Below are 14,096 nucleotides of genomic sequence, written 5' to 3' on the forward strand. Positions count from 1 at the left end.
TTTCCACACCGATAAAGGATGAGAGTCCAGATTTTGTCACATTCACACGGTGACCCTATGGTTATATATATATTTTTTTTCTGTGAAATATTTTGTTTGTTTCCATTTGTTTTGAGAGCAGTGCAGAAGTGTTTTTAAGGTGTCTGTTCTCAGATCCTTGCATTTAACCCTGACAGTAATCATTGAGTTATGAGTTTCTGGTTTTTCATAGGTTGGGTGGCTCTCTGTGGATCTTAGACATTTTGGTTTTGCATATGAGACTCGTGGGTCCCCTATGCCTGACAGGCTTGGTGTGCGGTGCTGTCCCTTCTGTGGACTTTATTTACCAATGGCAGATTTCTTTCCAATGTTGGTCTGTCTCATTCCTCTGTTTCGGTTGGGACTCTATGAATCCCCAAAGATGCCAGCTACATGACAGGAAATGCTTCCCTTGGATACACTTTCTGTGCTGGTGTTGGTTTCCGGGTGAACTACGCAGACATAGACCTTCACTCTATCACTCTGCTGAAGTCAGATGGGCCACCTGTCTGGTGGAACGGTCTGGCTGAGGCTCCCCTTCAGCAGTTATCAGTATGGGAGGAAACCACCCCAGCCCCTTGCTCATCCCTGGCAACGCTGAGGGCCAGCAAGGTCATTGGCTGCTTTGCTACAGACGGAGATGCAGAGCCGCTGATGTGTGTGGAGAAGCCCTTGCTGTACCCATTGGACACAGGCTGGTGGTTCTCTTACATCTATGTACTGGCACTGGGACAGGATTTCCTTTATTGTCATAGCTGAAGCTCTGAAATCTGTGGAGCCATGAGGACAGCTCTCTGGACTCTGAGTTTGGGGCCTCTTCTCATGCTCCAGGCAGCTCTTAGTGGTAAGTTTGTTTATTTTGGTATATTTATACACATAACGCCAAGGAAGCAGCAGCTCTTGGGCGTGGGACCCATGGCATTTGATGTCTATTTGGATCACAGGGACCAGAAACTGTGTTGTATTCTCCATGACCAGGCTTAGGCTTTGCCCTGTGCCTGGGTTCTGGACTCCTGCTCGGGCTAGACATGCACTTTTTATATTAGGGGAAGCATCCTCAAAGGGCAAGACCTTTGCATCTCACAGCTCTCCCGCCCCAGGAAGTCCAACCTTCCTCAAGCTAAGTGGGAAAGCTGGTCATAGTCTGTGGGTCCTGCAGAGGCTTTTTTGTCCAATGTCTCCTGAGCTGTGTTGGGATGGCAGGGTAGTGAGGGAGCCTGGCCATTGAGTAGTATCAAGTCTTAGAAGAGGGGCTGCCAAGGTAGGACAGGGAATATGGAGGGGCTGACAGAAGGGAAAACATGGGAGGGAGCAGTGAGCTCAGGCTCAGTGTGTGTGTGTGTGTGTGTGTGTGTGTGTGTGTGTGTGAGAGAGAGAGAGAGAGAGAGAGAGAGAGAGAGACAGCGAGCTTGAAGACATGGCAGGGTTTGTGGAAGGGAAGGATAGCAGATGTGGACTCTTGAAACTGAGTGAGAAAAATCCTCACTCCCTGGTTGTCCAGGGGCTAAGGAAGGAGGTGACCATGGTGCTGAACTGAAGTACTAATGGGCTCAGTACTAATGGGCTCAGCCGCTGAAAGTGTGACACCCTGAAGAAGATAGCTGTGCGTGGGGTTCCAGGGCCTAGTGACCTGCCTTTATGCTAAATGGGCAAGGCCAGAGCATGCCACTTCCAAGGAGGAGCAGGCCAAAGGAGATGAGGAGGCTTGGGGAGGTGGGGCTGTAGTGAAAGCCAACCCAAGGGGAGGCCCAAGCTTCACTCTGGTGGAAGAGAAACGTAAGGGGTCCATGCTTTTACTCCCATTGCTATATAAAATTCTTTACCAGTGGTTCTGGAGGTGTCTCTCTTGCCAAGGATGGGACCATGTAGTCACAGTTCCTTCCGGGCAAGCACCTCTTCTGCATTAGCAGTGGTCTGGTCTCTGTCACCTTTCCGGGAAGAGCTGCTTTGCAGTTGATGACTTAAAGCAAAGCTTTAGAAGTAAGCCAGGATGAATGTAGTTTGTGGCTTCTGTCTCCCAGACCCTGGTTGGTTCTGCTCTTTTCACCAGGCATGACCTCTGAAGGTGGCCAAGATGATCTGAGGCTGGCACACAGACACAGCCCATGTGATGGAGTGGTGCTGGTCCGACACCAAGGGGAATGGGGTCACCTGTGCAACCAGGAATGGACTCTGGCAGAGGCCTCTGTGGTGTGTAGGCAGCTGGGCTGCGGTCCTGCTGTGGGTGCCCCTAAGTATGTACCCCTGCCTGGAGAGATGGCCCAGCCTTGGCTGCACAATGTATCCTGTTGGGGCAATGAGTCCTCTCTCTGGGAGTGCAGCCTCGGGGCCTGGAGTCGGAGCATTTGTCCCCATGAGTGGGTGGTGGTGGCTCTCTGCGCAAGTAAGTGGAGCTGGGGGGCAGGAGAAGCTGGCGAGAGAAAGGGAATGAGGAAGCGTTCATCCTGGGACTCAATGGCAGAGGTTCCAGACGGGAACACCATTAGATGCTGCCATCTTTCCTCTCTGGAGTCCTCTAATTCTTTCAACACACGCGTAGATGACAGGCGCTGACTTAGCCATGAACAAACCTGACAGATCCTGCTTGGTGGAGCATATGCTGCCAGGGAGAGGCAGGGAAAACAAGTAAAGCAGAGTGAGGCTGTGGATGGGTCCCGTTGATCTTGCGGATGGCTCCAGGAGCCGCGGGAGGCATGGACTGAAAGTTTCTGATAAAATGACCAAGAGGCCGGTGTCAGCCTTGGCAAAGTCAGCCCTTGGAAGCTGACTTCTAGGGCCATCGGCTGTCACTGTGCACTTATTTGGACCCCCCCAAAGTACCCCGTGGTTGGAGTAGAACCTCATGTAACAGTGGGGCCTATCGCCAAACACTGTTGCAGGGCTTGTTTGGCTGGATGGCGGCGGCACACACCTTTAATCCCAGCATTTGGGAGGCAGAGGCAGCTGGATCTCTGAGTTTGAGGCCAGCCTGGTTTACTGAGCAAGTTCCAGGATGTCCAGGACTATGTAGAGAAACTCTGTCTCAAAAAACAAAGCAAAACAAAACAAACCAAACAAACAAAATGCTTTAGAGGCTGGAGAGATGACTCAGCAGTTAAGATTGAGTACTACTCTTGGCGAGAACCTGAATTTGAACCCCAGCATCCACACTGAGCAGCCAATTAACTGCCTGTAAATCCAGCTCTGTGTGGATACTAAGATCCTCCTGCTGGAGCCAATGACTCCGATGCCTACAGGTACCTGCACTTGCTCACTCACACCTACACACACTCATATACACACAACCAAAACCAAATATTTAAAATATGATTTAGACTTTTAAGGGGGGGGGAGGTTGACCACAAACCATTGGTCCGAATGAAGCCTGATTGATACCAGGCATTGTTCCCCGAAGCTGGCCGAGTCAGGGCCAGGTCTGACTTCTTGGAGAAGGGTAGACTGGTTTCAGTTGCCATTCCTTGGAAGCTTCCAGGTCTAGAGTGTGAGGCTGGGAAAGATGAGTGTTGCCGGATAGAAAGATCTATCGCCAGGCAAATGCAGATTCCCCGTGGCTGTGTGACTGCAGGGCCGTTACCTTTTATAACCTGGGCTTGTGCACCACAGATGGGACCTTCCAGGAGATCAGGTTGGTGAATGGCCATAGTCCCTGTGCGGGACTTCCCGAGATCAGGAATTCAAATGGGGTGGACCGCCTCTGTGGCCTGCACGTGGAGGAGGCCACGGTGTTCTGCCGTGAGCTGGAGTGTGGCCGTGTGCTCCAGGCCCCCCGTCAAGATGCGGGCGTCAGTAAGTACATGACCTGCAAGGGCACTGAGTCCACCATCCGCAACTGCAGACTCAACAACAAACTACGCAGCGGCTGCAACCTCCTGCTGGACGCAGAGGTGGTCTGCTCAGGTAAGGCTGCCGATCCTAGGCTGCCAGCGGCCCCCCAAGGATGCCCGGGTACCGGAAAGCACAGGAGAGGTCCTTAACTCTCAGCGTTGGTTCTCACAGCAACCTGTTGCCTTGGAACATAGTAGGTTGAGAAGTGGAAGGAAAACCACAGCCTGGAACTCTGCATTGAAAGCTCCGGCACCATCAGTACTTCCTAATTCCCTCTGACGGGGATCCAGAGATGAAGAGCTCAGAAAGGGTCCCAGGGTGGGCTGGCAGATGGCAGAGTGGCCAGGTCTGATGTATCATTTCAACAGGATGGAGCTGGGCCGGTGTGATACCTTAGCTAAGACCACTGCGAGGTGTCTGTGATTGCTTCATGGCCAGTTCATGCTGGTGTGGGTTGAACATCAGTCTTTCCTAGTCCTAAAGTACATACGTATGTCACCGGCTGTCGTAGCTGCTATGTTCTGAGTGCCCACAAAAGGGTACTCATATGCTCTGGGGGGCCTTGATATTGGCTCTGAGGGTATGGTGTCAGCATCGTGGCTAGCAGAGGTTGGGACAAATATGAGTAGTAGAACAGGTGGGCCTGACCTCTGACCTCTGGTTGTCGGTTTCTGCCAGTGTGGAAATACTGCTTGGGCAGAGGCATTTCCCTGCCTGCATACTGAAGACAGGAATGCTGACCTGAGAGCACTGGTCTCCTGTCTGAGGGGATGTCTGCCCTCACAGGACACGTGCAGGCCCGGCTGGCAGGTGGTGAGCATCCCTGTGCTGGACGACTGGAGGTTCTTCGGGGACTGACCTGGGGTACCATCTGCCATGCTGATCTGGACTTGCCCACAGCCCATGTGGTGTGTCGGGAGCTAGGGTGTGGTATGGCTGTGTCTACACTCAGGGGTACTCAGTTTGGCCAGAACTCAGGGCCTGTGTGGCTAGAAGCCTTCCGCTGTGTGGGCAATGAATCCCTGCTGTTCCACTGCCCTCAGGAGCCTGGTCACCACTGTGGCCACAACCAGGACGCTGCAATCACCTGCTCAGGTGAGTAGCTGTGCAGGCTCCGCAGGCGAAATCCATGCCCCTTCCTCACTAACCTCCCTCCATGACCCACATTAGATGGCTTCCAGCAGAGCCCATACAGGTGTTTCTGGCTAGGAGGGTGATCATATTCCTGATAATCTTGACTACGCTGGTTCAGGTGGAAGAGGAGGGATGGGAAGGGCCCTGATTGCCCAGAGATGTGCAGCCTGCAACACTTGGCCCTTCTGCAGCTTGGCAGAGGCGGCTACTGATAATCAGGTGGGTTAGGGTTTGCAGGAGAAGGGCTTTATCATGTTAAGTGCAGAAGAAAGAATTCACAGAAGTAGGGTCATGAACTGGGTCTCTGGGATGAGGCAGTTCTTATTCGGCCTCTTCTGCAGAGTTCCGGCTGGTCAATGGCAGCAGTGACTGTGAAGGCCGCGTGGAACTCCAAGTGCAAGGGGCCTGGGCACCCCTCTGTGCTGCCAACTGGGACCTAGCAGATGCAATGGTTCTCTGTCACCAACTGAACTGTGGCAATGCGGTATCCATACCTCCGGGAGGACATTTTGGGGGTGGGGATGCCCCCATCTGGCCAGATGTATTTCATTGTGTGGGGACAGAGCCTCATTTGTTGCACTGTGCAGCGAGCACGCTGGGGGCCCAACCTTGTGATCTGGGAAATTCAGCTTCAAGCACCTGTTCAGGTGAGAGCAGTAGGTTTGTGGAGAGGAAGGTCTGTAGAAGTGGCGGACCGTGGGTGAAGAGTGGGCGGGGCTGTCCGGTGTGGTAATCTTCCCGTTGAGCCTGTTCCTTCCAGGTCTTCAAAATATCGTGCGACTAAGAGACGGACAGAGCTATTGCGATGGCCGTTTGGAGGTTTCCCTGGATGGTTCGTGGGGCCGCGTATTGGATGATGCCTGGGACCTTCGTGGTGCCAGCGTGGTGTGCAGGCAGCTAGGGTGTGGAGAGGCACAGCGAGTCTATGATGCTCCAGCCCCTGCTCCTTGGGCAGCGCCTGTGGGGCTGAGCCGGGTACGCTGCCTGGGCTCTGAGACTCGCCTGCTGCAGTGCAACGTGTCTACGTCCCGGCTGGTGCCTGCTGGGACCTTGCGTGACGCAGGCGTGGTGTGCTCCGGTAAGTGCGTAGCTTCCACTCCCACGGCCTCAGTCATGATATCCAGTATGTGTGACTTGGTCTCTCTGCAGGGAGCCTGAGCATGAGGCTGGCTGCGGGCCCAGGCCGATGTGCCGGGCGTGTGGAGGTGTTCTATCAGGGCTCATGGGGCACTGTGTGTGATGACGCGTGGGACCTTCGGGACGCACAAGTGGTCTGCAGGCAGCTGGACTGTGGCCATGCCCTCAGTGCTCCAGGGGGCGCCCACTTTGGGGCTGGGACTGGACGCATCTGGATGGATGAGCTGGACTGCCTGGGAAATGAATCTTCGCTGTGGGAGTGCCAGTCAGGAAGCTGGGGCCAACACGACTGCAGGCACAAGGAGGATGCAGGAGCGTTCTGCTCAGGTGGGTGCTGCGTCTGGACTCTTCCGGAGCAGCTGATTATCAAGTGCATGGCTTGGTGTCCATGGTTACCATTTGATCTCGAGAGAACTGTTTCTGCAGACAGACTTTATTTAAACACACACACACACACACACACGTATTTTTAAGTAAGTTTATAAAATGTTTCCCTATGGCTTGTCAAACACCCATTATTTTTCTCTTTTTCCTCCACCTCCCTATGTATTACTCTCCCTTCCCTCTCCTTAGTTAAGCTCCCCCCCCACTTCAAAAACCTGTGCCCTCTCATTCTCTAGAAGAGTTCTCCTCTCTGCCCCCACGATCCCTTTGTACTCTCCTGGCTTTTGGTTGCTTCAGGTTATCAGGTTACATACTCCAGTCTCTAGATTTGGAGCCGAGAACCATACATAAGAGAGCACATGGCCTTTGTCTTTCTGGGTATTAGTTTCACTCAAGAAAATATTTTCCAGTTTTAGCCATTTACCTGCACATTTCATGATTTCATTTTTCTTCACAGATGACAGAATTCATTATGCATATGTAACACATTTTCATTATCCATTCATCAGCTGAAGGGCATCAATCAGTGTGGAGAATTCTCAGAAAGCTAAAACACGTCTACCATATGAGTTAGCAATACTATTCCTTGGGTGTATACCCAAAGGACCCAGTGTTCTACTACAGAGATACTTGCTTGGCAATGTTTCCAGCCACTCTATTTACAATAACTAGGAAATGAAAGCAGCCAAGACAATTCCATTTTTTTTTTTTTAATTTAAAGACTGGATCTTCCTTTGTTATTCTGTCAGTGTTGGAACTCTCTATGTAGACCAGGTTGGTCTTGAAGTCACAAGAGTCCTTATGATTGTTTATCTATTTCTTTTTCTTTCCTTCTCTTATTCATCTCTGCTCTGCTAGTTTGAGCTAACAGGCTAATGTTGGTGAGCAGGTGCACATTAGCACAAGGGTGGAGATCCCTTTGTCTAAAGGCTGCTGCTTGCCTGCCTCTGTTTCCTGGGTGCTGGGATTAAAGTCATGTGCCACCACACCCAACTGATATCTCCAATTCTTAATTGTGATTTTTGTCTTACTGTGTCCTGGAGAACTTGGTTTCTTCAAATCACCCCTGAGGCTATTTGTGTTCATCAGATCATGACTGAGGTCATCATTCTTGGGTTTACTATTTTGTTACTCTTCTCAGGAGAAGTACCAGGAATTCCTAGATGTCTTAGCAAGTTTTCCTGCTGCTTTAGACAGTGGGATCTCTGTCTTTGTGTGATTGTGTGTCTGCTCACCAATGTTAGCTTGTTAGCTCAAACTACCAGAGCACAGAATAAGAGAAGGAAGGAAAAAATCAATAGACAAACAGCCATAAGATATAAAGAGATAGTAGGAGTGTGCACATGTTTATTTATTAAAAATAACTGTAAATATAACTGTGTTCACTTTTTCAAGTAAAAGAACCTGAGCTGATGATGCTCAATCCCCATTCAGAAAGGCAAAGAGGATGGACATTGGAGGAGGGAGAAAACAGGGACAGGAGCCTATCACAGAGGTTTCTGAAAGGCTTTACCCTGCAATGCATTGAGGCAGATGTTGAGAATCATAGCTAAACTTTGGACAGAGTACAGGGAATCTTACGAAAGAAGTGGGAGATAGTAAAACCTGGAGAGGACAGGAGCTCCATAAGGACAGCGACAGTTCCTAAAAGTCTGGGCACAGGGGTCTTTTCCGAAACTGACACTCTAGCCAAGGACCACTCATGGAGATGGCCTGGAACCCCTGCACAGAGGTAGCCTATGGCAGTTCAGTATCCAAGTGGCCTCTATAGTAATGGAGACAGGGACTGTCTCTGACACGAACTGATTGGCCTGCTCTTTGATCACCTCCCCCTGAGGGGGGAGCAGCCTTACCAGGTCACAGAAGAAAACAATGCAGCCACTCCTGATGAGACCTGATAGACTAGGGTCAGAAGGAAGGGGAGGAGGACCTCCCTTTTCAGTGGACTGGATGAGGGACACGGGTAGGGAAGAGAGAGAGTGGGATTGGGAGGGGAAGAAGAAGAAGGGAGGTACAGGGGGGATACAAAATGAATAAACTGTATTTAATAAAAATAAAAATAATTTAAAAAACCTGAGCTGGAGATGATGTTGTAAGCCAGTAATCCCAGCTACTGAGACATATATGGGCATCAACACAGACTGCAGCCAAGAAAACAGAAAAGACATTTCAGTAAAGTGTCTACCTAGAACCAAACCCAGAATAAAACATTTAACTAAGACATATAGTCAAGAGAAACTTGTTTTGGAATTATACCTATCTGTAAAATCTGTTGGAGCAAGGCAGGCATCTCCATCCCCTGGCCATTATTTTATTTTGTTTCTATGTACTTGACTAAAAAAAAAACACACACATGTAAGAGAGATTGTGCAGTTTTCTTGTGCCTAGTTTGTTTCAATTAACATCATGTCCTTCAGGTTCACCTATGATGTCATGAACTGCAGGACTTCCATTTTATTTCTATTTTACCCATATGTGTGAGTGTCTGCATGAATGTGTGTGTACCATGTATGTACCTTGGTGCCTGGGGAGACCAGAACTGTAGTTATGGGCAGTTGTGAGCCATTATGTGAATCCTGGAAACTGAGCATTGGTCCCTTGTGAGAGCTGCATCATTATTAACTTCTGAGCCATCTCTGCAGCTAATTTCCTTTTCAGAAGGCTGGAAATATTATTTTCTATCTCTGTCTCTGCTTCTGTTATGCATATCTATATTTTTATACATATGTAAATTCACACAAAACATCTGTATTCATCTTTCTCTGGACACATCTGCCATTTTCATGTTCTGGCTACTGTCAATCATGCTATAATCAAGAGCATGGATCTCTCTTTGACTCACAGATTTAATTTTCCTTGGTGCTGTGTAAGTCATATTTTTCATCACTGTAACAAAATACTTAAGACATCTTAAAAAGGAGGACAGGGAGATGTGGGTTCATGGTTTTAGAACTTTTAGTAAACTTTTAGTGGTCTCTGGGCAAGTTTAAGCAGAAAGAAAGCAAAGTCTCTCACCTCATGGTGTTCAGGAAGCAGACAGACATGGACAAGGGCCCACCCTAGCGTCTGCTTCCTTTCTCTGTGCCCCACCTCTTAAACTTTCTAGAATCTCTCCAAATACTCCCACTGCCTTCAAACAAAACCTCCAATAATCCTGTTGTGGGTATTTACTATTCAAGCCATAAGAAAACCCAGGAGTTTGACAGCTGGATTGCATGGTCTTATTTTTAGACTTCTAAGGAACCTCTGTTTTGCTTTCCATCATTGCTGGGAACCAGGACAATCCATGCACAGTTGATGCCAAGGGCCTGACTGGGCCAAATGCCATTATGTGTCTGTGACCTTCTTGGATCAGCCTGTTCCTTCTGAGCATGTCAGCGGAGGTGAAGGAGGGCCTCCCTGTGCTTTTCCTACAGAATCTGTGGCTCTGAGGCTGCGAGGTGGCACCAGTGGCTGTGCTGGATGGCTGGACGTGCTCTACAATGGGTCATGGGGCGCTGTGTGCAGCAATGCACTCAGAGACGTCTCCGTGGACATCATCTGCAGACAGCTGGGGTGCGGGGACCAGGGCTGGCTGGAGAACAGGCCATCTCCTGTGCCTGGCTTGGGCATCTCCTGGGTGGACAATATCAAATGTCGAAAGCTACACAATGCCACCCTGTGGCAGTGCCCTTCTGCCCCATGGAACGCACACTCCTGTACCCGGGAGGAGGAGGTCTGGATTAACTGTGAAGGTGGGTGCTGATAGTCAAAGAGAGGACCCCAGCAAAGGCTTTTATGTTCTGACCAGCCACCCAAAGGAGCTGCCATTGAACTGGAGGCTGAGTTTGCCAACATTTCCATCTCAAGCATCACAGGGCATTTAACACAGCTGGCTGCATTTATTTTGTAGGACCACCGCAGAGAACCCCACAGGATCCTCTACAGGCCTCTAACTGTTCTCCACCCGGCTGCTTAGGTATGCATCTACCAGCCTCCTGTCCACCTGCCCATTTAGATGGGCAACACAGTGACCTCTGCGCCCTTTCCAGAGGACAGCGTGCTACGTGTGGTTGGGGGTGAGGATGGCTGTTCCGGGCGTGTGGAGCTCTGGCATGCAGGCTCGTGGGGTACAGTGTGTGACGACTCCTGGGATCTGGTGGACGCCCATGTTGTTTGCCGGCAGCTGGGCTGTGGCCAGGCCTTGGCTGCTCTGGGAGGGGCTGCCTTTGGCCCTGGCTTGGGGCCCGTGTGGCTGGATGAGGTGGAGTGCCTTGGCAGTGAAGTGACCCTGGAGGCCTGCCAGTCTGAGCCGTGGGGACATGGAGACTGCACACACAAAGAAGATGCCGGCGTCCATTGTGCCGGTGAGTTGGCAGCAGGCAGCAGCAGAGAAAGGGTTGCTTGATTGATTTCTTTAGCGGTTCTTTATGCTCAGACTCATCAGTAGGTACTGGGCCCTGAGGTGTGGGGCTTCACTGGGAACTCCCTGTAATCCCATGTGACTCACGCTAAGCTGGCAGTTGGTAGAGGCTACCTGCTAGGCGCGGGCACATCTCTTCTGCTGAGGTTTCCCCATCTCCTATTTCTCTTGCAGCTGTCTCCTCCACCACTTCATTGTGTAAGTTCTCTTTCTCAGTACAGCCTTTCCCCCTTCCATCACCCAGAGGGCTTGCAGTAGACCTCAATTCTGACTCGCCCACTTTGGAAAGCCATGCTATTACAGCCACACCACCAAGATCAGATCTAGGCCGCATCATGATTCTGTGATAGAAATTCTTCCTGCCTTTGTGCCCGCTGCATGGGAAAACTTTTGGATAGCAGGGGTCACAAGTCTTCACTTTTTAAGGCCTTTAATTTGGGGATTATGTTGCGTAGCCTTGGCATGCTGTGTTCTCTTGGACAGTTTTTGCCTAGTGCAGAGTGGAGGGCAGAGCAGTGAGGACCCCAAGCCTTGCCCTGTGCCCACGTCTGTGTCTTTTATCCTCGTCCCCTGCTTGGTTCCTCATCCTTGAACACTCCTATTGTATTTCCCTATGGCATCTCCACAACTACCCTCATGGGCTTTCATCCGTCCTCTAATCTGGGGCATCTGGGATCTCCTTTTTCGCTAGTCTCCCCTATAAATCTTTAGACCATTTCCCTTGAGGAGCAGCAAAATGTTCTCAGGTATTCTGGGGACCCAGCTGTCCTGGGTGTCCCACCCTCTTTCTGCAAGGCTGAGGTCATTTAAGCCTAGGGTCAGCTTATTCCATATAGCTAAGGCACAGCTGTTTCTATGACCCACAGCTCCTTACCTGCCCACTCCACCCATTGCTGAGGTCTGGAACCTAACTGAGATTGCCTGCTTGGTGCTTGGCTGCCTCTTGGGCACTGTCTTCCTGGTTATGGCTGCTCGGTGGTGCCACATCAGAGATTCTTGCAAGGGTATGGCATATACTGGTATGGTTTTCAGGGGGAAATGTGACAGGAAACTGGGGGAAGCTATATGAGATCCTGACCCCATCAGGAATATCTTGTTCTTGTCATTGCCCTGCATCTGGCAGGTCTCTGGTAGCCACTGGCAAGCTGGATTCTGGGGGACCCTAAGGTGTGGTCTAGAGGATGTTGGGATCTTTTTCTCCATGCTTCCAAGTTGGCTAGATAGGGACATTGTGCGTACCTAGGACTTCCTCACGTCTCCCTCCATCCCCTGTGCTATCTCCCAGTGGGACACTTCAGAGATGATATCTGGCCATGATACCCACAAACCCCATTCCAGACCTTTGAGCCCACGTGTTTCTGGAAGTCAGGGGTTGATCCCAGTGAACAGTTTCATCACATAGAGGAGGCTGCAGGTCCCAGGAGGGTGGGCTGGATCGAGAGCAATGCTTGTTCTGGAAGATTCTGGGATGGTCTCCACAGGTTCTAGAATGTTGGATCATCTACAGTCAGATGGTGTCTATGAGGACATTGAAGTTGTTCCTGTGCAGCAAGGAGAGGAGCAGGCCACAGCATCCAGACTACTGATGCAGGAAGAGGATTATGACGATGCTGAAGAGCCCGAGGACCAGCCCATGGAGAATGAGGAGCAGCAGAATGTGCACCGCTGAGCTTCATAGGTATGTCCATGTGGGGAGATCCATCATCCGCCTGTATCATTGCTTCCTTATGGTGGTTCTGCCACAGCTGCTGCATTTAAAGGACCAAACAGCTACTTCTAAGTGTCTCTGACCCTTGGTCCCACATCGGTCCTGGACACTGGGCTATACCTCTACCCTTTCAAGGTTGGTCCTTTGAGTCCTCTACTGAGGCATACAGTCTGAGTAGTCCTTGCGGTTCCCTTAGCCCCTTTATGAGCCACACATAATGTCCTTTTATAACCTTGTCCATGGTGGTTGTAGGAGGGACTCTGGATAAACAGTGAGCTAGAAGGGGTGGACTGTCTGAGTACCAAGAGCTGTCACCTGAGTCATTGCCGCAATTTCCATGGTCCATCCCTTTGTGGCTTTGATCTTCAGTGGAAAACCTAGAGTGGATGATGCCTGTGAAATGCGTATTACAATGCTTGTTTCTTTTCCTAAACAGACAGGCATCTTTGCAGCTCAATGCAAAGAACTAAAACAGGGCTAGAACCTGGAGGCAGGAGCTGATGCAGAAACTGGGAAAGAAGATATGGTAGTTCCTATTCCAACACCAGATGTCCTTGCTTGACCTTAGGGGTCACAAGACTGGCCTATTCCTGGGAGACGAAGGTCTTCCTCACCCTCTTTTATTACGCAGATGTTATTAAACTTTGGATTCACAGATTAATTATTAGTCTTTCTAGAAACTGTTATCAGATTTGGCTATGGTTCTCATTCTGGTTTGGGCTTCATTTTTTTTTTTCTGACCTCTTACCTCTGTTCTTTGTTCTATGGAGTTTGCAGGACTCTCATCCATCATTCTCACAGTTCCCTTGAGGGGTAGCTGGCCTCCCAAGTGAAGCATGGTGTTGATGCATGCCTGACAATGGACAGGGCAACAGACATGGCACTACAGCTCTCAAGCCTGTCCTGTCTTGATCTCAGAATACACTGGAAGCCTGATGGTTATTGCAGGATGAAACTTTTACTCGGGAGACGCAACACACATGCCTATTCACCTCAGATAGGGATCCTATGATAGAACAATGAACAGGTACCATCAGAGTCCAACTTGAGTTTTATGGGGGCAACTTACAGAAATATGGATGAGGGGTTACTTACAGGGGCAGAATGACTCAAGGACAGCTACATCAGTAAAGCTCACCCCAGGATGGGTGACAGTTCACACAGCTGGGACGCTGGAGCACACCATACAGCCTACAGGCTGATCAACTGGATGGAGAGTGCCCTTTACAGATGCTTCTTTTGGTCTAAACCTCTTTTAGGCAGCTGACTGGTTTCCGCTTTTTCCATGCAGGTCTGGTCTTAAGAGTTTTCTTTGCAGATCAGCTACACTCCTCTAAGAGGGACTCTCAACTATCATTGCTTATTCTGGCAGGAATGGGCCTAGTGAATCTGATCGGTTTCAGTAACTTCCTGAAGGTTTTTTTGAGTTGTCTACCCTCCTGCTTAAGGAACTTTCTTGCAGAAATAAACGTTTCGATTTCAGAGGAA

The 14,096-nt window shown here is 50.1% G+C and overlaps 1 protein-coding gene across 1 annotated transcript; it reads left to right on the top strand.

Moving 5' to 3' along the window:
- The first annotated feature begins 798 nt into the window (after positions 1-798).
- Positions 799-13,259, top strand: Scart1 (scavenger receptor family member expressed on T cells 1). The gene is made up of 14 exons (XM_021660362.2): positions 799-862; positions 2,069-2,401; positions 3,622-3,915; positions 4,630-4,938; positions 5,319-5,624; positions 5,738-6,055; positions 6,127-6,441; positions 9,915-10,232; positions 10,391-10,456; positions 10,530-10,844; positions 11,075-11,098; positions 11,767-11,904; positions 12,382-12,578; positions 13,045-13,259. Exons 1-13 carry the CDS (start codon positions 799-801, stop codon positions 12,567-12,569), a joined length of 2,988 nt encoding a protein of 995 aa, XP_021516037.1. The 3' UTR covers positions 12,570-12,578; positions 13,045-13,259.
- The last annotated feature ends 837 nt before the right edge of the window (positions 13,260-14,096 follow it).

The sequence above is a fragment of the Meriones unguiculatus genome, chromosome 1 (genome assembly GCF_030254825.1).
Source record: "Meriones unguiculatus strain TT.TT164.6M chromosome 1, Bangor_MerUng_6.1, whole genome shotgun sequence".
Lineage (NCBI taxonomy): Eukaryota > Metazoa > Chordata > Mammalia > Rodentia > Muridae > Meriones > Meriones unguiculatus.